The 25472-nt window shown below is 42.3% G+C and overlaps 2 protein-coding genes across 5 annotated transcripts in view; one reads left to right on the top strand and one right to left on the bottom strand.

Moving 5' to 3' along the window:
- Nucleotides 1-13622, top strand: part of LOC134535142 (cyclin-dependent kinase 4) — a 72183-nt gene extending 58561 nt beyond the window's left edge. For all 3 annotated transcript variants that reach the window (XM_063374095.1, XM_063374093.1, XM_063374094.1), the window contains exons 4-8: nucleotides 6502-6643; nucleotides 7501-7668; nucleotides 11176-11336; nucleotides 11642-11777; nucleotides 12536-13622. In XM_063374095.1, coding sequence (XP_063230165.1) covers nucleotides 6502-6643; nucleotides 7501-7668; nucleotides 11176-11336; nucleotides 11642-11777; nucleotides 12536-12670 — 742 coding nt within the window. In that variant the 3' untranslated portion in view covers nucleotides 12671-13622. The remainder of the gene's footprint in view (nucleotides 1-6501; nucleotides 6644-7500; nucleotides 7669-11175; nucleotides 11337-11641; nucleotides 11778-12535) is intronic.
- A 2643-nt stretch (nucleotides 13623-16265) lies between these two features.
- LOC134535144 (gonadal protein gdl) lies at nucleotides 16266-21597 on the bottom strand. Of its 2 annotated transcripts, XM_063374099.1 has the most exons (5): nucleotides 21480-21590; nucleotides 20306-20466; nucleotides 18509-18642; nucleotides 17647-17704; nucleotides 16266-17378 (listed from the first exon to the last, which is right to left on the bottom strand). In XM_063374099.1, the coding sequence occupies exons 1-5, from the start codon at nucleotides 21575-21577 to the stop codon at nucleotides 17215-17217; spliced, it is 615 nt and encodes a 204-aa protein (XP_063230169.1). In that variant the 5' UTR covers nucleotides 21578-21590; the 3' UTR covers nucleotides 16266-17214. The 2 variants fall into 2 exon arrangements, with proteins under 2 accessions (XP_063230169.1, XP_063230170.1); XM_063374100.1 differs by lacking the exon at nucleotides 17647-17704 and having other exon boundaries at nucleotides 21480-21597.
- Nucleotides 21598-25472: the final 3875 nt, after the last annotated feature.

Genomic DNA, 25472 nt, shown 5'->3' with positions numbered 1-25472 from the left:
GTTTTTATTAATCTTTTTTTTTTAATTTTAATTTTTATTTTTAGACGCACTGTGCTGAATACAAATATATGTAACCAACGTGCGTGTTGTATCTGTGACCACCATTTGTTGTAAATGTTTAAATTACTTTCGCATGTAATTAAACAAAAGAGAAACTCATGGTAATGCACGGCGACTGTCGAGGAGTCCAGATGGGGCTCGTGCCAGGGAAACAGGGCCGTGGCGATGCTGCTTCTCCCGAGCTGCTGCGACGATATGTCGAGATATCGGAAATATCAATATTTCACCTTCCAAATATCGACATTTTGAAATCGATTTTTTAGTGCCGATATTTTTTGAAATATATTTTTTGTTCCGATAGTATGGATTTGACTAAAATATAATTTTTTTAAGGTAAAAAAAAATTATTAAAACATGTAAATAGATTTGGCATAAATAGTTATACAATGGTAGACCGAAGGCATTGGAAAGAACACATGAAGGGGTAATATTGGAGTCTCACAGGCTGGTGAGTTGAAGCGTGCAGTGCAGCGGCAGGCGACAGGACAAGGGCAGTGGCCGTGTGTCTGGCTCAGCTGAGGTATATCATACATAGCCTGATCATTTGGTAATAAGTCTAGCATGGGGAAAAGTGTGTATATTATAATAGACCGATATATCGTAAATATCGATATTTTCAGGTATATTTTATCGGTATCGCAAAACTCTTGCGATATATCGATGCGTTGAAAGGTTTCGCCATCACGTGTTGCGCCGCGGCGGTTGCGAGCGGCTGCGCGCGCACCAGCGGTGACGTCACAGGCGGAGGGGGTTGGGGGAGGGGGTAAGCACAACAGCGCCATTGATGCGGCGCGAGAGCCGTGGGAACTGTGCCCGCGTGGGCGGAGCTAGTCCGGCACCCGGCAGCTCAAGGTCACCGGCCTTGTCTAGCTCGCGACTGTCACCGCACACCTTCTTTGTACTGTCGTGCCAACTGAATCATATTTCCTCAAGTTTAATTTCGGTGCTAGGTATTTAAAAATTATCTTTGTTTAAATAAAAATACTATATGGTTATCAAAATTACTTTAAAAATGGTTCACCAGATGTTAGACAGTCACCCTAAATGTTAACAGTGTGGCAGTTAAATCTTTACTTTTTTATTAAACATCTCTCTCATGCCTCGAACGAGCTTAAATATGCAGATGATCCGTTAGTCTTTGATTTGAATAACATAATAATAATTTTGCACCAAGGATGATGCATAACTGCAATTTATACATTATTAAATGAAGCTCTCATGTAGGTATTTTAAAGGCGAATTCGTAATTTAGTTATTTTTTAATCTTGTGATTTTTGAAAAACTAAACTTCACGTATTTTTTATTTCTTTCAGAATATTGCTAATTAAGGAAACAATTATTTAAAAAGGAAAATTAGTCAGGGAAATGTTACTACAGGCGCGCGGGCCTCCGGTCTAAGGCTAGGGCCGCACTTGCGACAAGTGTGGCCCTAGCCTAAACACCTGCACAGCCGGTAGGCGGGGGCGAGTTGACGGAGCAGAAGAGCTAAACAATGCACCGCCCAGAAGTGATGCAACAATGTGGTTTTCCATGTTACATTTTTTTTGTAGGAAAAATCTCGTTGCGAGAGTTAGGAAATCTGTGTACTGTTGTGCCCTCGTTGTGATTGGTCGGCGAGGTCTATGCCCCAGACGTGCGGCCAAGTCCCGGGTGGTCTGTTAGTCCACAGGGACTCAGTTCCCCCCCCCCTTTTTTTTCGTACCAAGACGACAGTCGCGAAGGCACAGGACAGTGAGTGGTTTACGTTCGGGCCCATCTTGTACAGGACAATGTGAGAAGAATAAAAATCCAAATTCAATTAAACTCTTTAATTTTAGAATCACTATAAACAGTTTTCGAGTCAACAGCATTGGACCGAACTTTACACCCCACTACTTGCAACAGTTGGCGGGTTAGTTTGTGTGTGTTGGTATGTGGAAGGAATAGTCGTTGTCTTAGCCGGGCGCGATTGTGACTTGTTACAAGACAATGAATCGAACTTCAGCTAAAAACGTCTAATTGTTAGCCAAGATCGAAAATTAACTGTTTGACAGCGCGCACACAAGCGGCAGTCGGGAGTAGTGGAGAGTAGTTGAGAGTAGTTGAGAGTACTGGAGAGTAGTTGAGAGTACTGGAGAGTAGTGGAGAGTAGTGGATAGTAGTGGATAGTAGTTGAGAGTACTGGAGAGTAGTGGAGAGTACTGGGGAGCGAGTTCTGACCTGTGATTGCGTGGAAATGCTCGTCCTGATGTTCATGCTTAGCACTCGAACATCATCTTGCAGGCGTATTTGCTCTACAACTTAGGGTTTATCGATAATGTAATAGACGTCCGTTGATCCGGCAGTGGTAATCCGGCGCCAGAGCCAGGAACGTGCCGGATTATGGGAACACAAGCACTAGTAGCTGGGAGGTGTTCCGTCTGCGACCACTGCCGCTCCCACAGCTCGAAGCTGCGACCGCCACTGGCTCGTATGTACTCGCCTATACGCACAGTTGAATAAATACCAGGGGAAATCTGGGAACAGGGAAAATGCTCAGGGAATTGAAAACTTGTCTCAAAACCACGGAAAACACACACAACCTTGGTTTGCAAAATAGCATAATTAATTTTACATTATATGTAGTATCTTACCATTCCTAACTTGATACTTATTTTAACCACAAGTTTATGGTCCTATAATAATCCGTATTACTAACAATCTTTAGTGCATGGTCAAAAGGGCACAAGTCTCTGTGTCATTTTGTCCATGCGCTAAAGCAATTATTTTTCAGTCAGGCATTGGGTGTTACGTAAGAAAAAAAAAAGAAGATAAACGTTGCAAGCTGTAAAGCGATGTGTGTTACTCTGTGCGGCTCACAGATGCAGATGCAGCGTGGGAGCCGGGGCGCGGGCTTGGACAGCCCTGGGGATGACGTCACCGCACATATGGCTGTGACCGGATGCTGCCCCCCCCCCCCCCCCAGTGTGTCATGTGTCGGGGTCACGGGCCGGGCGCTAGAGGGGAGCAGTCGAGGCGGCGAGACGCCGTCTGTCTCCCCCCTGCCTCCTAGTTCCAGCCTCGGTGCGGTATCCATCACATGACTTTGGTTTTCACGCATTCAACCAATCTTGAGGGGATTGGCGATGTACAAGGACAGGACGGCGCTGCACCGCACCGCCTCGTGGCAGCTGCAGATGCGCACATCTGCGCAGTGGCAGGCGTGGGGGTCAGCTGTACAGCACCTGCAGTCACACACTAGCTTCAGAGGCAGCCGTGCGTGTTGAGAAAGTACAGCCTTTTGATGACGTCAGGCTTTTCAATACACATTTTTTTTTATGGGTAACATCTTTTAATGTCTGGGTGTACTGCATTCGGTGGGAGTAATTGCGTGAATGCGGCGGAAGTCGAGGAACGGAAATGTGTAACGACCACGGTGCTGCCATCTGTGACCGATGGCGCGCACCAAAGTTCACAAGGACAAAGACAAACTTAATAATTAACTGTTCAATGAAGTTTAGAAATATTTGCAGTATTTTAATAAACTTCCTAGTCGAAACATCAGGTCCACAGTCTTTTTCGTTTTTATCGAAGCTGTTTTATTATATAGTTAAAAATTTCGGTCTGATAATGAAATTATTTCAATAGTCGACGTAGCTGCTTCGGCAGTGAATTCTAGCGGTGGGTGCGAAAACTACGTGTGATTCGCGCCCAGAAACAATTTTCAAACATTTATCACGCTCGGCATTATTTTTAATAATTCTACATTAAATGATGTGTTGTGTTACGTATTGTAAGTGTATTTGCATCATGAGACATGAATTTGCTCGTTTCACATCACTGGCTAGTCCTGAACGACTTGTTGCTCACTTTTTGTTTTGTTTTAAAACCCCTCCCGAAATATATTCCTGCATCCGCCACTGCATTATATTGCTATGAACGCGTAAAGTCGCTTCTGAAGTCCCTTCTCTCTGTCGTAAACCACTGCGCGCCATGTCGTGTGTATTAAGGTTATGCGAACCATTTTCGCCTTTCGCGCGTCTGCCTTGTTAATGGGCAAGGATATGAGTCACTTTCTGTTACATTTTCCAGCGAATAAGACAATCCTTCCGCCTGGCGCGTCGCAAACCATAGAGCAGTGCGGTTCACGTCGACCTGGTCTCGGCGTGTATCAGAGGCGACCTGAGCGACACTGCAGTCTATAGTCAGTCATCAAGTGTCGACGGCGCGCTCAACTGTCGAAATCCAACTGTCGGAATGCTTTATGAAATATCTTGGACATACGCAATTTCTGCATGACCAAAACTCAACGCTAAATCCATCCTCACCGTTGCAAAAATCATTCGAATTTACTTATCACTGTATCATCAATAGCCACGCATTAAATTGTTCACACATTTTATCATCAATTTTTCAGTTTGTTTTTGATTTCAGTTTTTTTTTCTATGGTTTAATTTCGAATGTTAAATGACTAAAATAGAATATGTAACCATTTCATGAAAGTCTACAATAAGTTGATACATAAAAAAAATTTATACGTGATAACTTTTTTTAGAGAACGCGTAAACAAAAATCAGCGCTGTCTAAAGAGAATAATCCCCCACATTTAGGACTTTTGTTTATACAATATCTGTGACCGTTAAATATATGTGTTTGCTGCAGTAACATTCTTTAGTCATTAGAAAAAAGTAACTTTTAAACTCCACACACGAAAAAATAAAGCCAATGGCAATAAAAGTTTTATTCATCATAAATATTGGTAATTTGAAAAAAGGACCCTGAGCTTTATTTTATATTTTCTTAATGCAACACATACCGTACCGTCGCATGTCTTCTTTTCATGCGCCTTGTCACGGGTAGCACGCAACACGCACTACACTCCCGTGTGGCGGGTTGCCGGCTCTTCGGGCGATGCATTCACAACACACGTCTTCCCTTGCCGATTTTTATTACCTACCTTTATATATATATATATATATATATATATATATATATATATATATATATATATATATATATATATATATATATATAATTTCAATAAACACAGTCATGAGGCGTTCTTATCAATTTGAAATGCCTTGTGAAGTGGTGGTGTTAGTAAGAGCAGTTGTTGTGTACACTGCAGCTGTCGAGGGTTGGGCGACGGCGGAAGACACGAGGTGCCACACGTGTATCACGAGTACTGTGCCCTCCTGCCGTTGCACAGACCGCGTCAAGTGAACACTGCTACATTAGGTGGCGATCCTCTTTTAACAGCCAGGATAGAAAACAATTATTTAGTCTTTAAGGCATGCCACATACTTTGAATGATGAGGTTAATACTGACGTTAATATGTGTTTGCTGCAACGAATTGTTATGCATGCAATATTGTATTTATAATTAGATACTGCAACTTCCATGACATGACAGGGTGTCACGGTACCGCCAGTCACAGAGCAGACCGAAGTCATGAGCAGCGCCATGAGACTATTGCTTCTCCTATGCCTCGCTTCAGTTCACAGTCGCATATTCAATATAGTTGGAGACTCTTAAATAACTGAACATCTCCGAAGAGGTTTTGGTTTAACAACTTAAAAATCAATACGATCCTGCAAATTGTAGGATAATTCGTATTATGTTGCATCATGTTTAGTTTTGGTTGTGTATATTTAACAATCACCCATTTGATAAAAAAAAGTTTTTGTTAAAATCTCCCGAAAAAATGTTTCAGTTGTTTTACCAGGTATTTGTAGACATAGTGCATTATATATTATCCTTTTAAAGTCCCATAAATTGTGTGTGTATCTCAGGTAAGGTGAAATGTCGAATGATAAAATGTAAGGAAATTGCAGGCTGCTGGACATCTGCCCCCACGGCCAGGGTGCATGCTGCGTGGAGCGAGGCTGCAGTATGCTGTGTTGCAGGCTGCTGGACATCTGCCCCCACGGCCAGGGTGCATGCTGCGTGGAGCGAGGCTGCAGTATGCTGTGTTGCAGGCTGCTGGACATCTGCCCCCACGGCCAGGGTGCATGCTGCGTGGAGCGAGGCTGCAGTATGCTGTGTTGCAGGCTGCTGGACATCTGCCCCCACGGCCAGGGTGCATGCTGCGTGGAGCGAGGCTGCAGTATGCTGTGTTGCAGGCTGCTGGACATCTGCCCCCACGGCCAGGGTGCATGCTGCGTGGAGCGAGGCTGCAGTATGCTGTGTTGCAGGCTGCTGGACATCTGCCCCCACGGCCAGGGTGCATGCTGCGTGGAGCGAGGCTGCAGTATGCTGTGTTGCAGGCTGCTGGACATCTGCCCCCACGGCCAGGGTGCATTCTGCGTGGAGCGAGGCTGCAGTATGCTGTGTTGCAGGCTGCTGGACATCTGCCCCCACGGCCAGGGTGCATGCTGCGTGGAGCGAGGCTGCAGTATGCTGTGTTGCAGGCTGCTGGACATCTGCCCCCACGGCCAGGGTGCATGCTGCGTGGAGCGAGGCTGCAGTATGCTGTGTTGCAGGTTGCTGGACATCTGCCACGGGGAGAAGCTGCGCAGCGAGCAGCGCCTCACGCTGTACCTCATCTTCGAGCACGTGGACCAGGACCTGGCGTGCTACCTGGAGCGCTGCCCCCCGCCGGGCCTGCCCCCATCGCGCATCAAGGTGGGCGTCCAGTGATTCTGCCATGCTTTCAAAAACATCTATTGTCTCATTTAACAATAGTATTCAAGTGATCTGTAGTTAGGTGGGGAGGGAGCAGGCTTAACCAGTTCTGGTTGAGAGGGCTGAGTCCACAGCTGATTTTTTTTTAATGTTGAGTCATGGATAGCCATGCAGCTTCTGTTTTTCTCGACAAGGTCTAGCACTGGCATTGGGCCAGTGTTTTAGATACTACGACAGTTGTAGTCATGCCCTCCTAGTGCTCACATGCATGTGCATTGATACCAGAACAAGTTGACAGTGGGAATATATTATTTAATGGGCTCGCCTAGTCAGGAGTGTTTATGTGTTAGTGAGACATGACAAGAGCAACATTGACTGGATTTTTTAGCGCGTTGTCTTCTCTAAGCACAAGATTTTGAACTGACATGCGGTCTTCTCATAGTTTATAGGATAACTATCATATTTGAGCAGTAATCATGATATTAGATGGGGTGGAAATGAAGCTAAAGAAGCAATTAAGTCCCTTTAATGCTTTCAAGAATCTGTAGGTTGCATTTAATGTCTAAAAGTTATTCTGAAAAAAAAAAAGGGTTTTATTTCTCTTTACTTTCCTGAAAATACAGTTTAAAAACAAATTACGGAAATCAAACCACTCATCCGCCCTCAACGCATTAGTAATTGCTTTTGGTAAACCGACGCCACCCGTAGTGTTGAGCCCTTTTCAAATTGCGTGGTTTCTTCTGAAATTCTGTAACTTGTGTGTGTGCCCAGGTAAAGCCTTGTCATTCCAATAATCAGGCCAGATATTTAAAACTATGCAGGGTGTTGCCTTCTGTAAGTCCCGGTCGTGCCCGCAGGACATGATGTTCCAAATCCTGAGCGGCGTGGACTTCCTGCACTCGCACCGCGTGGTGCACCGCGACCTGAAGCCCCAGAACCTGCTGGTGACAGCCGCCGGGGTGGTGAAGCTGGCCGACTTCGGCCTCGCCAAGTCCTACGACTTCGACATGCGGCTCACCTCCGTGGTGAGTGCCCCCGGGCGGGACGTCGCCCGTTAGTGTCTCTGGAGCACCGTGCTTCATGCCTCAAGATAACTCTCAACTCACTCTGGATAATGCATGTTGCAACTTCTCAGTTCACGCCAAGGCTAATTGGCATAACAGAACTATATATTTCCCCCTCAATGAAAAAAAGAAAAAAGAATGAAATTACGATTTCAAGCTTATCAAATTTTTAGTGTTTCAATTATTCATCACTGCATTAACTATAATGTGGTGCATAGCCCCCACCCTCCAGTTTACAGAGGTGTTGAGCCTAGAGTCAGGATAGGGATATATTTAGAAAAAATGGTTAAGTTTTCCTTAGGAATTTATATTTTACCCTGATTTATAAAAAAAATACTTTAAACTTCTTTGTATTATTATATGAATTTTAAACTTTGTCCTGATCCTGTGAAAGGTAATAAGGTAGTTATTCTCTAAGTAGAATTGTTCTAATTTAGTAATCAATGTATATACATGTGCATATTAAGTTAGAATGCTTAATGTCTTTTATATAGACAATTGTGAAGTTTATGATATAAACTTATTTATGTGGCCCGTAATACTGGTGAATGTAGTATAGTTTTTGAACTTGGATTCTGATTTTGAAGATGCTCTTATTCATAAAGTAATGTGGTGAGATATAAGTGGTGTCCAGTGTGGCATTAGAAAGTCAGTTATTGTTAAGACAAGCCACACAGGGATAGTGGCTGTGCTGGTTGCATGTGTTATAAGAGTGGTGTCCAGCGAGTGGTAGTGGCTGTGCTGGTTGTTGGTGGTGACGCTGTGGTACCGCTCGCCAGAGGTGCTGCTGGGGCTCTCCTACTCCTCTGCCCTGGACTTGTGGTCGTGTGGCTGCCAGTGTTATAAGAGTGGTGTCCAGCGAGTGGTAGTGGCTGTGCTGGTTGCAGGTGGTGACGCTGTGGTACCGCTCGCCAGAGGTGCTGCTGGGGCTCTCCTACTTCTCTGCCCTGGACTTGTGGTCGTGTGGCTGCCAGTGTTATAAGAGTGGTGTCCAGCGAGTGGTAGTGGCTGTGCTGGTTGCAGGTGGTGACGCTGTGGTACCGCTCGCCAGAGGTGCTGCTGGGGCTCTCCTACTCCTCTGCCCTGGACTTGTGGCAGTGTGGCTGCCAGTGTTATAAGAGTGGTGTCCAGCGAGTGGTAGTGGCTGTGCTGGTTGCAGGTGGTGACGCTGTGGTACCGCTCGCCAGAGGTGCTGCTGGGGCTCTCCTACTCCTCTGCCCTGGACTTGTGGTCGTGTGGCTGCCAGTGTTATAAGAGTGGTGTCCAGCGAGTGGTAGTGGCTGTGCTGGTTGCAGGTGGTGACGCTGTGGTACCGCTCGCCAGAGGTGCTGCTGGGGCTCTCCTACTCCTCTGCCCTGGACTTGTGGTCGTGTGGCTGCCAGTGTTATAAGAGTGGTGTCCAGCGAGTGGTAGTGGCTGTGCTGGTTGCAGGTGGTGACGCTGTGGTACCGCTCGCCAGAGGTGCTGCTGGGGCTCTCCTACTCCTCTGCCCTGGACTTGTGGTCGTGTGGCTGCCAGTGTTATAAGAGTGGTGTCCAGCGAGTGGTAGTGGCTGTGCTGGTTGCAGGTGGTGACGCTGTGGTACCGCTCGCCAGAGGTGCTGCTGGGGCTCTCCTACTTCTCTGCCCTGGACTTGTGGTCGTGTGGCTGCCAGTGTTATAAGAGTGGTGTCCAGCGAGTGGTAGTGGCTGTGCTGGTTGCAGGTGGTGACGCTGTGGTACCGCTCGCCAGAGGTGCTGCTGGGGCTCTCCTACTCCTCTGCCCTGGACTTGTGGCAGTGTGGCTGCCAGTGTTATAAGAGTGGTGTCCAGCGAGTGGTAGTGGCTGTGCTGGTTGCAGGTGGTGACGCTGTGGTACCGCTCGCCAGAGGTGCTGCTGGGGCTCTCCTACTCCTCTGCACTGGACTTGTGGTCGTGTGGCTGCCAGTGTTATAAGAGTGGTGTCCAGCGAGTGGTAGTGGCTGTGCTGGTTGCAGGTGGTGACGCTGTGGTACCGCTCGCCAGAGGTGCTGCTGGGGCTCTCCTACTCCTCTGCCCTGGACTTGTGGTCGTGTGGCTGCCAGTGTTATAAGAGTGGTGTCCAGCGAGTGGTAGTGGCTGTGCTGGTTGCAGGTGGTGACGCTGTGGTACCGCTCGCCAGAGGTGCTGCTGGGGCTCTCCTACTCCTCTGCCCTGGACTTGTGGTCGTGTGGCTGCCAGTGTTATAAGAGTGGTGTCCAGCGAGTGGTAGTGGCTGTGCTGGTTGCAGGTGGTGACGCTGTGGTACCGCTCGCCAGAGGTGCTGCTGGGGCTCTCCTACTTCTCTGCCCTGGACTTGTGGTCGTGTGGCTGCCAGTGTTATAAGAGTGGTGTCCAGCGAGTGGTAGTGGCTGTGCTGGTTGCAGGTGGTGACGCTGTGGTACCGCTCGCCAGAGGTGCTGTGGGGCTCTCCTACTCCTCCGCCCTGGACTTGTGGTCGTGTGGCTGCCAGTGTTATAAGAGTGGTGTCCAGCGAGTGGTAGTGGCAGTGCTGGTTGCAGGTGGTGACGCTGTGGTACCGCTCGCCAGAGGTGCTGCTGGGGCTCTCCTACTCCTCCGCCCTGGACTTGTGGTCGTGTGGCTGCCAGTGTTATGAGTGGTGTCCAGCGAGTGGTAGTGGCTGTGCTGGTTGCAGGTGGTGACGCTGTGGTACCGCTCGCCAGAGGTGCTGCTGGGGCTCTCCTACTCCTCTGCCCTGGACTTGTGGCAGTGTGGCTGCCAGTGTTATAAGAGTGGTGTCCAGCGAGTGGTAGTGGCTGTGCTGGTTGCAGGTGGTGACGCTGTGGTACCGCTTGCCAGAGGTGCTGCTGGGGCTCTCCTACTCCTCTGCCCTGGACTTGTGGCAGTGTGGCTGCCAGTGTTATAAGAGTGGTGTCCAGCGAGTGGTAGTGGCTGTGCTGGTTGCAGGTGGTGACGCTGTGGTACCGCTCGCCAGAGGTGCTGCTGGGGCTCTCCTACTCCTCTGCCCTGGACTTGTGGCAGTGTGGCTGCCAGTGTTATAAGAGTGGTGTCCAGCGAGTGGTAGTGGCTGTGCTGGTTGCAGGTGGTGACGCTGTGGTACCGCTCGCCAGAGGTGCTGCTGGGGCTCTCCTACTCCTCTGCCCTGGACTTGTGGCAGTGTGGCTGCCAGTGTTATAAGAGTGGTGTCCAGCGAGTGGTAGTGGCTGTGCTGGTTGCAGGTGGTGACGCTGTGGTACCGCTCGCCAGAGGTGCTGCTGGGGCTCTCCTACTCCTCCGCCCTGGACTTGTGGTCGTGTGGCTGCCAGTGTTATAAGAGTGGTGTCCAGCGAGTGGTAGTGGCTGTGCTGGTTGCAGGTGGTGACGCTGTGGTACCGCTCGCCAGAGGTGCTGCTGGGGCTCTCCTACTCCTCTGCACTGGACTTGTGGTCGTGTGGCTGCCAGTGTTATAAGAGTGGTGTCCAGCGAGTGGTAGTGGCTGTGCTGGTTGCAGGTGGTGACGCTGTGGTACCGCTCGCCAGAGGTGCTGCTGGGTCTCTCCTACTCCTCTGCCCTGGACTTGTGGTCGTGTGGCTGCATCATGGCGGAGCTGTTCCGACGCGCTCCGCTCTTTCCTGGCAATTCCGAGGGCGACCAGCTGAACAGAATATTCGAGTACGTGCTACCATGTTGCCTAATGCCCCTGCAGCATGCTTAGTTTGCTTTGAACCATGTTGAAAAAATTTCAAATAGAATTGATGTGTAGCGTATGTCATAAATGTTTCCAAATTTTTTATAGAAATATAGATATTTTTAAGCCTTAAATTATGATTCTGTGCAATGGAAACCCTTTTTCACCAAAATTGCTTGGTTTGAATTTAAAAGCAATGTTTAATTTAGTGTGTTGGGATGTGATTTTCAGCAATCATTTTTGTCGATTACATTTGATTTGAAGCAAGTAGTTCTGATGTTGGTCGCAGGGTGGTGGGTACGCCTCGTCAGGAAGAGTGGCCCGAGCGGTCGTCCATCCTGTGGTCGTCGCTGGTGTACCGGCCGCCCGCCCCGCTGGTGTCGCTCATGCCGGAGCTGTGCGTGCCGGGCGAGGACTTGCTCAAGGCGAGTGCTCCGTGCGCCGGGAGTTCCTGCTGCACATTGCATTTCCTGCCACATGCAACACTCGTCCAGTTCCCTAGGGAAGACAGGGAATTATGTTGATGATGAGGTCACTGAAAAATTAAAGTTATAAAGTTATCCTCATAAGCATCCTTACTTGCCCCTTTCTGCCTTGTGTTCAAGTGTTAAAAAATATCAGCATATTGCCGTCAGTGCCATTGACTGTTGAGCAATCATCGGTCGTTGCCCATTGCAGCAGTGAACTGTGCTATGCCTACTAGTCATAATTTTTATTTGAAATTTTTGATAGGAATAGGGGACTAATATATGTAGACAGTGAAATGGTTTTTTTCCAAACCTGGAAAAGTGGGGGAATTTTCTATCACAGTTTTAATAGCCATTTTGATCATAGTCATCTGGCAATGAGTTCAGAGTGGAATCTCGGCGGTTGAGAGACCAGAGGGACCCACTGGCCGGCGGCAAAGCCCGGCACGTTTCCTACCGACGAGAAAACTGCTTTTTACCCTGCTGGGAATCAACAAACTACCACGGTGGCCTCAATTTGATTTTGTTCCTAGGTCCTTTAACATATCTACCTAAATGTTGGTGATCCCGATTATAGCAGACCCTTAATTACATTGCATGAAACAAGGTAGTCCTCGTTTTGCAGACAAAAACATCTTCACCTTCTTGTTTGTCTCTCTTGGGAATGCTATCATTTTCATAAGTGCTATTTGTCATTACTTTTTTTTTCTCTGCAGAAATTGCTGAAGTTTGACCCTGAGGAGCGCATCTTGGCAAGGGAAGCTTTGCGCCACCCGTACTTCAGCGAGGCTGGCCTGGTGCCTGCGGAGCCCAAGCCGGCCGGCCTGGGCACTGGCCCCCAGGCATCGTAGCCACTCGGGCGTCCACGCCAGGGGGTTGCCAGCCCTCAACATGTCAACTTCTTGGAAGTCACTCGAAGAAGTCAACAGTTTCAACTCTTGTGTTCTGTGACACATACTATTGAAAAATTTTCTTCGATCTGATATTTTACAATGCATCTTACTGTATCGGATAATAAACTTGTAAAAAAAGAATGGCTTTAGTGGCATCAATTCAATTGAGTTTCACTCAGTGAAATGTTGTGAAAAGCTATGGAAGGTGAAGGAAGAGCTAAACTAGCGCTTCTGGACTTTGTGGACACCCTGTACCTGACACAGCCCTCACTGGTGGAGAGCAAAGTGCGTGCTTCGACTCGAGAACAGTGTGCATTAGTTATCACGGATGAAGATGTTGTGTCTGTGAACTCACCCAAGCAATCTTCCATGTACTGTAAATAAACTGGAATTGTGTGTGGATGAACACAGCATTTTTGTGATTTTATTCTCCAATACTAAATATTTTTCTAGTTTCTGTACTATTATTACAGTTACAATCTAAATTCACACCTCGAGACTATAAAAACTTGTGCATTTGTATTGAAATTGCAAGACTGTAAACATTTGTATTTTGTTGCAATTACAGTGAACCGGAGCTTCGACACGAAGTATCGAATCACTTGCAAATGAACTGGGTATCTGGTTGGTTGACAGTTATTATGAGAGGAAAGTAGTTTACATGATTAGGATGACAAAAGATGCTGTTCATGGCATGTAACCTCTGTGTTCTCTCTTATTTGCTGCTTGTTTACCAGTTCACAGTGATCGTCAGTGCCTCCGATTTCATAATGGACATGTAAATAAAAATTGATGTTCTGTGTATCCTGCTAAGGACAACTTAAAGAAAGCTTTACATTAATTTAATTTATTAGTGTTGTAGCTGCTAAATGTTGCATATATGTAATGGCAATTAAAATTAGAAATTCTTTATGTTGTGCTTTATTTCCATGAGTCATGGGTCATAAAACTGTGATCACTAATTATAGCTTTACTTAGTTGTTCTAAAGCCGTATGTAGTTCATATTAGAAAACAGTTTAGTGACGTTACTACCTAGTTGTGGGATAAAGTTCAAACACTTTTAAGTGAATGGTTTATGTTTTTGGAAGAAGGCTGTTTGCCTTGCTCTGAATGCCAAGTGGTCGCTTGTGAGTTTAAACAGGCTGTGTCTAATTCAAGTAGTACACAGTTGTGTACTTGCCTACTTCATGCGCCCTTGTGGCATACTTGACCAATGTGGACAGGTTTCATTTTGTTTTCTTCGAAACAATATTGGCCAGCCTAACAGGTATTTAACATAATTTTTTTTTCCTGCTTGCTAACAAATAAATTTCTTGGTCTCTTTCTATTGAATATAGCCTACAAGTTAACAATGAATTTGATTGGCAAAACAATGTTAAGCTTAAGTGTCATAAAAATTTATTTTATCATTCTATGTTTGCATTGTAGTGACATCAGCACATACGTGCATGTGTTTGTGTCCAGTCATGTCACTATCCTTGCGTAAACCAACTCCCAGGAATCAAAAGGGAAATGCTGAGGGCAGTAACATTAATAAAAGAAAGAACTAGAACTAACAGCATTAGTTCAGAAATGTAATGCATCAAGGCAAAACTCTTTAACAGCATGAATAAATAGCGAATACTCAAAATATTTTGTTTCATTTGGTGGTGTTGGGGGGCACTAAAGGTAATGCAGACAGGCTGACAAGATGTGTCGCTCAGAAGTACCATAGTCTTTGCACTTGCCCTATCGACATAACCCAGACTCCAGTACTGTGTCAAGTGTCCAATTTGCAGCCTGAGCCATAACCCTGCCTACAACATTAAATAATGTACCATCTTTCATTCTTAATATTATCTAGTATACATAAAATTATAAAAGATATAAATTCATATAAACTTGCAAAACTTTAGATACAGTTGATAACTAGAAGCAGTTCTTGTGTTTTAATATAATTTATAGTTCACTTGTGTATACTGAATCAAATAATTTAAAACTTTCCCAACATTATGAGTTTGAATGTATGTTAGCAGAAACTCTCATAAAATTCTCTACACACAGTAATTTCCAGGTATGAGTTTATAACAAACATGTAAGATGTAAGTTATAAAAATATTTTTGACTAGATGAAATCAAAATGTACAAAACCTAGCCAGGTTTACAAACATCTTTACTCACAGTAAAATGATAAATAACTTGAACTCTGCATATTTACAAATTTAAATAATTTCTTGTAAAACTTTACTATAAATAAATATATTCTTTATACCTGTTGGACTTTAAATTTTATTTCTTAGATCACATGACAAGCATTTGACTTTACCAATCCCAACCATGTATAATAATTTTTTTTATTACAATTCATTGCCACTTTGCTTTTTTATCACAATAAAGCCTCTTTCTCTATAATCACTTGAAAATATATACGTACTCATTTAAATTTGGCCTCACAATAATTATGAAGAGAAGTCAGGCCAATTTAGCAATTACTGTCTCATTGCTCGCGCATTAATAGTACTTTAATGCCCGGCAATTTAAACTCTCGACTGTCCAACAGTATTTTAAATTATAATTATCAACTCAACATGCAAGGAAAATGCTAACCACTTATCAAACCAATTAGTATTGATATGTCAAACTAGTAAATATTATCTGCCTCATAACTATTCAAATTGCAGTCCCACTGAAATTCGGCAAATGGCGTTGCACCATTTCGACGATGAGTAAAATTAATTTTTAGACAGGAACAGCTCACACCTGCTTCCAATATGCAACCAAGAAAATCTTTTAGATCACTTACTTGAACGACTAGGAGCTGAAGAATTACAACATCTGTCGTACATTCTCAATGCTCGTCACCTCAACCCACGAGCCAACATGATTCATGTTCCAGCGACAGGACTCTCTCCTCAATGACCAACAGCAACAGCAACTTTTGGTGAAACAACCTTCTCGAGTCGCCACGTAAAATGCAGCACACCAATGATGCAACATACCACCACATTCCTCGAAGAATAATAAATACTGATCCAGTATTCATTACGAAAAAACACTCGTTGCTCGTAGGTATTCATGCAGCATGAAGATTACTACGCAGCATATTCAGAGTCACAAAACAATTTCCACTGCAGTTGTGTGATGACATCACTTAGCCCAGCAGGAGTAAAAGAGAAATTGCAATTTTATCAATATTGAACTCTTTTCCACACATCCTCTCTCTTCCAGAGCTAACTTCAGACACCAGCTGACAGTCTGCAGAGTCCCAACTCCGCAACAGCAAAAGGACAATCAAACCAGCCGACCACGGACGGAAATACCAGTGTTCTCCGCGCCTCGCCACATCACCACTAGCACCAGCTTGGCGAACGTAGCGGAAACCAAGGAGCGACGAGTCTTGCTCTCACGGCTCCTTCCACGACCAGACAGTAAACCAAACTACAATAAAGCTGCCAGTAAACCAACAGGAATGTAACAGTCGCACCACCCGTCAGTCACATTGGCACAGAAGTGCATGTGTTTGTCAAAGCTGCTTTACTAACTTGTTCAGGGAGAGTACAAATACCTGGTATCCACATTTAAAGAATTTTTAATGACCTTTAGGTAAACCTTTCTTACATTTTCTTTATCACAGGTTCATTTTATATATGTATGACAAAAAAATTAAACATAATACAATCTAGATCCATTGCTGATTTTTATATCAAGCTAAAACCTTTTCGAAGATAATTTACACATGTTTTAAGTAGACAGTGATCAACTATTCGTATTTAATATGTAATGTTAATCTAGCAAAATGCTGCTAGAAATAATAGTTTTGTGACTGCCAGCACCATTACAGTTTATTTTGGGACCTGTAGCCATCTGACAACTCTGCATAGTTCTGCTGATGTGCTTTGTCCGCTACAATCAGAGTTGTGCTTCACTGGCTAGTGAAAAGAGTTTTTTGTCTTCGTAAGCGTTCAATACGTGAGTGACATACTGTGTTAACCTTTTTTTTAATGAACTTACACTGGGGAAAAAATAATGACATAACTGATTTTAGTTTCTAATGCTGTTTCACACTGATGCCAACATTGACTCACTCTTCAAGTTTCTGTCATTAAACTGTGACGTGTCGGCCGGCCTCAATGCCGACACCTCTTGAATGTCCGATGATTTGTTACATCACTTCAAAAATTGTATACCTACTTTTAAAATTAGTTTTATTCTTCGTGTCTTATAATAAACTGTAATCAATGTATTGTTCTGATTTTCGTAAAAAAAAAATCTTCGTTCTAATGAAAATAACCTACTATCACTATCTCATATGTCGACACTCAACTCATTTTACATAACATGCCACTCTTTTTTTTATATAAGAAATTAAGTTACAATACGCTAAAATAGACGTAAAACTTTTATAGTTTACATACTTGTATGTGGCATATTTGGAGGAAAAAAACCACTCTGTTGGTATACTTTTTGCGGCTGATATAAAAATCTGTAAAAAATGATTTCTGCATTAAATGCTTGTGTTTCATCACAAGCAGATGATATTGATTGCGGTCACGAGGGCAGCTTCATGTTGCTGAGGCGCAGGATGAAGTCCAGCAGGAACATCTGCACCTTCACGTCCAGCGGGTTGTTGGTGACGAAGAAGCCCGGCACGCCAGCCTTCTCCAGCACCACCTGCTGGTCGCTCACCTGGCGACACACGTCTCCCGTCTCATGCATGCTGCAGTTCGTGACTCACACTAGCAAATACTGTACTTATCACATATTTTACCTATAAAGAATAATATCTTTACAGCTACATAATGCATCTAACAATAAAATCATTTGTAGTAAGCACGTCTACAACAAAGTCAGTTGGAAAAGTAAAAAATAAATCTGTATTCATTTGTGTGAAAAATGTATGAACGTCATTAAGGTAACTATGAGTTAATGAAATATGCAAAATCAAACAACGTACGTATAGGTTTTTTTTCCGTATCAGTCCAGTCCATACATCTTCGGATGAACGTCTTGCTCTATCAATGAAATACACTGAAATTAGTATTTTAAAAGAGTACATTATTGTGATTAATTTAATTGTTTTTGTGCATTTGGGTGCTATATTGAGTATTAGTGGATATTTAAGTGTTATATAGTGCTTTAATGTGATATTTGTTTTATCGCAATTCACAGTTAAATCTGGTCCCATAAAATAACAGGTGACAAAGTTGGCAACAGAACTTTAAATATTTGCGCTAAATGTTAAAGCCAGCCTAACACAAAACAAAAAGATGTAAGCTACGGCACTTTGCCAATTGAGCGTACCTGCAACCAATGGATTCTGTCCAAACCTATCCAACTTATGATGCACATACACGAAACAGGAAAAACACACTGCTTCTACCAATTACATTTTAATGTGCAGTTGTTCTGAATTCAATGGAAAAGTTAAAATATTTTTACTAACAAATAGTTTTGCATCAGCAGGGTTTGTGTTAAGAGGACTTCATTCAAAATATGGCACGTATCCGGAACCCATTTCTCATGGAGCCAATCAGCGATGAATCACATCCTAACTGAACTTCGGATACGATTTTTCTGCAGGAAATTTTGGAGGATGACGATCAGAAATCATTCTCTGAGAATTTTTTTTTTTACCTATGTGCCGTGTGTGTCTAGCAGGCGCAAACGACACAACAGCACGGCGGTGACTTCGACAGGCACGTCGTATCGCTGGCATGATAAAGATGGTTTTATAATGACCATGCACCAAAACGTGCTGTTAAGAACCAGTTTTGAAAGCGATGGTCGGCCGAGTGAGCGAGAGGGGAGGGGCTCACCTTCTGGTCCAGCTGCATCACCAGCTTCATGTCGGTGGACTTGAGCTCCGTCCTGTGCCGCTGCAGCAGCAGAGCGCGGCGGTGAGCGCGGGCCTCCTCGTCCGGGCAGCGCTGCAGCAGCTCCTGCAGCTCCACTGCGCACACACGCACGCTCCGTGCCACTTCGCTCCCCCGCCGGACTGGCACTCCCAACCACAACCCACCGCGTCCATTACCGTCAAGGGACAACTGTGACGGCTTCGTATCCGTGGGCAAGTTTTCATTCCTGCACCTCTTTCAGAGAAGCTAATTGAAATAAAACAGTGTTTGGTAATGTCTTCATTTATTAAATACATTATGTACATGCACAAAAAGTTTAACATACTGAATGCCTATTTCATCAGTGTTTGTTTGTTTTTTTCTTTACTGCTGTAGTGACGTCCTACCAGGACGCTGAGACTACTTGCACAAGGATCAAGGATGTCAGCTCGGGAACCGGGAAGCAACTGGCAATAACCTGCTAGCATCCAGTGCTCCTGACACTGGGCTTGGCTTGCTCTGCAGTGCTTCTGTCTGTGTTACGAAGCAGTCGGCAGGAACACTATTTTGGAATACCAACCATGCAGAATACGTTGATGAAGACATCTCAAAAACAATTCATTTATTTTTTTTGTATAATTGAGCGGCAACCATACATGTAGACTGAACAGTTCTAAAGATGCTGGCACAATGCACATCTATAAGTTTGTCTGTCCCCTATGCGTTCCTAAACCATTAATCTGACTGCGATGAAACTATGCACACCTGACCTTTCAAAAACAAGGAAGCTCACTGTCTAAATTTGACAAAGTTAGCCCTTAAAGCAGAATTTAATTATTCTCGATGATATTTCGCCATTTCATTGTTAACACATCGTTCATCCTATCTGTATGAAATTTTGTACATTTGACATTTGAAACACAAAGAAGATTACTGTCAAGGTGAGATAACATACAATAGAGGCGCACAAGTAGTATCGGATAGTTACCAGTAAATGTTTTACGACAGTTCCTCTTTTCTAGGATCTGAATAATAATGGTGGCGCGCGAGTCGTATCCATGGAGGTATTAGTCTGAGTGGGTGTCTCTTCTGAAGTTGAAGTTAACTGGTTAGCGATTAGATAGCATAACAAATCATACCTGTATAGAGGAGATATATATCTGTGTGTGTGTGTGCAATTGTGTCTCCTGTATTCATTCCTATACCATTCATCTGATTGCAACGAAACTTTGGTAAGATGTTATGCGCATGCCTGCAAAGGTGTCACTGGATTACCGTTTTAACAAATGTGTGTATTTCATATAGTTTTGCGACAGTTTGAGTGGTTTCGTTGTATGAGTGCGCACACATTACCGAATCAAATTGAATTAAATATAAAAGAGAGAGTTAGAGTGGTAGAGACAGCGGGACAGAAAAGATAGAGTAAGATAGACAGCGAGGTATAGCGAATGAAATACATATATACATATAAATATGTTAGACTAGCCGATACTTGCCAGCTTCGCTGGGCATGTGATAAGGTTACCGTATGGAACCTCGAATATAAATGATTTAAGTATGTATCGTATGCTAAATAGACCTCTTCACTAAAGTTTAATAAATGTCTTAAGTAGGTCTTACAGTGTGTCAAGAAATGGTTAGTTTTATGTTTAATTAATGACAATAATTATTAATTTAGAAATGAGATAATATCAAAGGGTAGGAAAATATTTAGTAAATACAAAAAATGAACAATAATGAAGACGACGCGGTGCGCGAGGATGGGGCACGGACACTCACGGCTGTGCTTGTTGATGAGCTGCAGGCGCTGCTGGAAGAGGTGCTTCTCCGTGACGTGCTGGATCTCCATCAGGCCCTTCACTATCTCGAACACCGTCTCGTTCAGCAGGCAGTTGGCCAGCCCCGACAGCAGCTCGCACGGGATGCGCTGCTGGTACTTCCTGCACGGCCACACCCCTGCGCTACCACCCGCTCTCTACTGCACGGCCACACACGCCCTGCGCTACCACCGCTCTCTACTGCACGGCCACACACGCCCTGCGCTACCACCGCTCTCTACTGCACGGCCACACACGCCCTGCGCTACCACCGCTCTCTACTGCACGGCCACACACGCCCTGCGCTACCACCGCTCTCTACTGCACGGCCACACACCCTCTGCTTCCATCACATGTTTTATTGTTGGCATTTATTTTCATGTGTTCACTATTTGATGAATTAATGTGTATAATTTTAATTTGTGAATGGATTTGTCATTTCATGCGGTTAATTGGTTTCATTAGTTGAATTGTACTGTCAAAACTAATACCTAGGTATAAACTTACACAGTCGGAGCCTGAACAGTTGGAGCTAATACTAACAAACATACTGTCGTAGAAAACTAAAAATTCATTTTTTCTTATGATAGAGTGGTCATGGTAAACAATATTGTGCCTTATGATTTTATAAAGTAGTTATAGTGTAATTCGAATGATATTGCATGTATATGACATATTTTAATGCATTAATATTTTTAATTAATGGTATTGTCTGATCTAGCCGCACAAACCATTCTCAGTGACTTCAGGAAATGTGAGTTTCTTTACTATTTTACATTGACGTTGGTTGTATAAATTTATCATATAGGGTATATTTTTAGAGTGTAGTTTTATCAAAAAGGCTAGGCGGTAAACAAGGTAATTATTTCCAAAGTTAAGGGTTGGTTAGATTGAATCAGCAACCTTGAACAAATCAAAGATCTACACTCAAAAAATGTGTACTTAAATGGTCAAATATTAACATTACTCTTAAACAAATAATGTAAATAAGAAGTCCAAACATCACTGATTGTTTTGTTACTTTCCTATGGTTTATACAGTGGCAAGTAAACATATTTGCGACAAATAAATGTAACAGATTAATGACACTGTAAACTATCATATATAAAAGTGACTGTTAATGATGAAAAACATACGTGGGCAACTCTAAAGACATTTGTTGTAACTTTTCTAACAGAAAGTACACTTTATTTTGTAAATCTTCAGGTGTTGGGCTTCCATACTCATGCGCCATGTTAACAAATCCATAGAGTAAATAAAGGTAAAAACTTTGAGAAAAACAATTCTAAATCGTCGTACTCTCGATTCTCGAATATAATCATCGATAGTTATATCCGAAAATGTTTTCCATAGATTTTATATAAAATAAATTCCACAAGTAAATGTAGAAAGAAGTAGCATTAATTAAGTTGACGAGTAGTTGTCTAAGGTGAATGATTAGTGCAGATACACTTAAGCAATGTTTAGATCAAATCTTATTGTACAAAATATTCACTAGAGTTTAAGATATATACCCACTGCATTACTTTAAATGACAAATTTTGGTCGCTTAACTTTTTACCTTACATAGTACCATACTAGCCAAAATCTCCATATGGCCTGGAGCAATCGAAGTATACTCAGGCTGTCATCTTCCTTCAACACAGATCGGTCCTTCATGGCCGAACGAAATTGCAATCTTACCACACTAAAATTGTTGTCACATCCACCGACTTCATGCAGCTACAGACAGACAACAACTCTTTCGTAGAAAATTCGAGCAGAACGCACTTGCATACTAGACCGTATTTAGTTTTTGTGACCACCCACACAAACACGATCTGACACAAAATTATCGAAGTAATTCCAACTTTGCGTGCTGTCACGCGGCCCCAACTAAGCATTTATGGCACAATATAGTTTATTAGTGCTTTAAAACTAAAACAATAATATCAACATGTACATATCAAATAAATGTTCAAAAATTGAATTAAATTCTATATCCTCACTAAGTTAGTGGGACCGCCTTAACAATTAAAAGACATGGTATATCTAGCTTACCTTAAGTGGGACTACAAAAGAATCAAAATATATAAATGTGACATGCAATGTCATTACCCTCCTGACACTTGAAAACTCAATGGAGCATCGCTATCCAATGCATATGTCTGTAATAGGCTAAAGGGACACTAACTATGGTATTTAAGAGTATAACTGTATATTTGTTTATTTATTTATTTATTTTCTTAGCACCAATAAACTCAGTTGATGAGCAGTGGCTCTCTGAATATAGGGCTTGTCAACATGGTTACAAAATTTATGAAATACATGTAGGTATATGATTACATACACTATTTCAAATATATGTACAATATATGCATCAGCAATCATTAAAGTTATATTACAAATTTTTAATAATGTATACTATTTTTAAACAATTAAAATAAGTATTAATGAACAGAGTTTGTTGAACATTAGATCAATTAAATCAATCTGTCTATTCATGTTTATAAGGATATTTGAATGTTTATAATTGTATTTGTATTATGAAACACTGTATACAGAGAGGGCGCGCAGCCCGAGAAAGGCATCGGCATCATTCGCGTGCAATATCGTCTGCTAGGGCTTCAAGTTTGATTCCATATTTCCACTCCATAGACTATTACCTCCATGGTGTGAGCGTAATTTTAAGGTTAGGTTGTAACAAACGCTGAGTGAAATAATTCTATTTTTTAAAATTTATTGTGGTGTGATAATCTTTACCTCAATGGAATAAAAGCACGTCTGAACTGTGAAGGTCAGTTTATAGTAATAGCTGGTTTTATGTAAGTTGTCGGAAATAATAAATTTTTTAGATAATTTCAGACTGGGCACATGCAAAAAAATTCTGAAAAAATATTTTTTTAGCACAGCTTGTTCAGTATAACGTAATTAAGTTTTCTAAATGACGCTTACACAACAAACTGATTGCACCAATCTACATTATTTTTAATTTAGCTTATCTTAAGTAACGTAATTATCGTTTAGAATATTTTTAACGAAGTTTACATAACCTAATCAGAGGTTCATACGATGTGACAGTATTTTAAAGAATTAATTTATCAATGAACGATATTAGCGAGAAAATGTAGTGTGAGCTTCGAATGAATGCGAACGACTGCTAGGTGTATGAAACGGGGAGGGAGATAACCCGCTATGTGATGTGTGTTGGTCAGTGAAGAATGGAATGGTGTTGAAAATAAACGAGACAAAGATGATTTAGGTTTACAAAGAGGAAGCCAGTATTCATGTAAGTTTATTGCTGGAATGGAAGGGGCAGGAGATACTTGGGCTTTGGGTCTGATTGGCAGGACATTGAAGGGAACATAAAGGAAAGCCAAGGCAAAGGCATGCTCATGTTGGTGAGGCCGATGATGGAGAAGTACGTCAGTTCAATTCCACTGCTTTTACATGTTCTTACTGGTTGTACAGCAGTATGTCGGTTCAGTTATATATATATATATATTTTTCTAAATTTTAATTAAATAATATACATTATTGACGTGAATGTGTACCTATGTGTTCAGGATATGTTCAAAATTTTGTAGACAGTTAAAATCTGCAAAATGTTCCATGTTCTTACATAGGTTTTTAAATACATAAATCTGTAATAAAACTATGGTAAAAACCTTAATTTTCGTTAATTTTATACATCTTCATAAAAATGGTTATTTTTAACAGTTTTTTAAAAATATTTTTTTGTGTTATTTTGAATGTGCTCTTGCATTTGTTTGTCTCTTAATTCCAATAAGGTTTTCAAAAAAAAAAATTTAAGTTTTTGTAAAATCACTCCTTGGACATATTCAAAATGTTATAACTTTTTTCACAATAGGCTATATAAAAAAAATAATGACATTCTGCACACACTGGTCTGTCTAACAGTGCCCCAAACTAACCCATTGCATTTGTTGGCTATGGTGTGGCACCTGAAGTACACTGACACCCATTCACCTCGGCCTTGTTTGCAAGTGGCATGAGGGGACACAAAAAAAATATTTAAAAGCAGCATCATTAACTAGGTACATCCAATTTTGTCAATATAGTCACCAAAACAGAATTTTTTTGGTTTATTAGTTAATCGAAGGTAGCAAAACAAAAAAAATCTCTGCCCAAAGCCGACTGACAGCGATTGTAGCGTCTGCAGTCTCCACATGCAGAAAAACAATGGATGTATTGCATTGAATATAATTTACAATTTCATGATCAGAATAGAAAACACGAGCAGTTTACTTGAGAGGTCTTTTTTTGTTCTTAAACAGACGTCTCTTTGAAAAGAAGAGTTTTTGTAAATGTTGATGCAGCTTGTATAGCTTTTTTCTGAGTTAAGTCTGTTTTTAACTGTGTGTAAATGGTTTTTATTCCTTGTATCCTGCTTATGAAGTAATCATTTTAAAGTGAAGTCTGTAGCACACTGTGGTGCCGCCCTGTTTCAAGTTATTTCTTCAGAACAATGCTGCTCGTGTTCTGATATGATTTTGTTTTGCATAAAATTTGAAAAGGTAAATATGTAGTTGGGCGGTATTTGCGAAAAAAAATGTTAAAAATCCGAAAATACTTTTATTCTATGCTCTTTAACTTCCTCTTTTCATTAAAAGCGGCGGAGGTAAGAAATTCCAAATACTTTAGGAGATATCGAATTTTTAAATTTCATCATATGTAGTTGAGCGGTATTTGCGAAAAAAAATGTTAAAAATCCGAAAATACCTTTAGTAGATGCTTTTCAACTTCCTCTTTTCATTAAAAGCGGCGGAGATAAGAAATTCTAAATACTTTAGGAGATATCAAATTTTTAAATTTCATCACAATTATACCAGTGCATTCTTGTGGCATTCCGCATTGTTTCTTGTTTACGAGTATCTATTTTTTTTATTGGATAATGATGTCACGTGATTGATGGTGATAGGCCAGAATTCAAATGAACCAATAGGTACGTGATTATTTAGTTCATTTATTGTTTAATTACCGCCTCCAACTTAGGCGAGTTTTTAACGTTTCTAATTTTAAAGTCTTATTTTTTATTGTTGCGCAAGTAATAAGTAACAAAAAAAATTTACGTGAGTTGTTACTGTTCATCCTTTGTCCCGGTTTGTTAGGTCAGGTCAGTTACATTA

This window comes from Bacillus rossius, chromosome 8, assembly GCF_032445375.1.
Source record: "Bacillus rossius redtenbacheri isolate Brsri chromosome 8, Brsri_v3, whole genome shotgun sequence".
In the NCBI taxonomy this organism is placed as follows: domain Eukaryota; kingdom Metazoa; phylum Arthropoda; class Insecta; order Phasmatodea; family Bacillidae; genus Bacillus; species Bacillus rossius.
The sequence above is the reverse complement of the archived record's forward strand: the minus strand, read 5'-3'. Positions and strand labels throughout refer to the sequence as shown.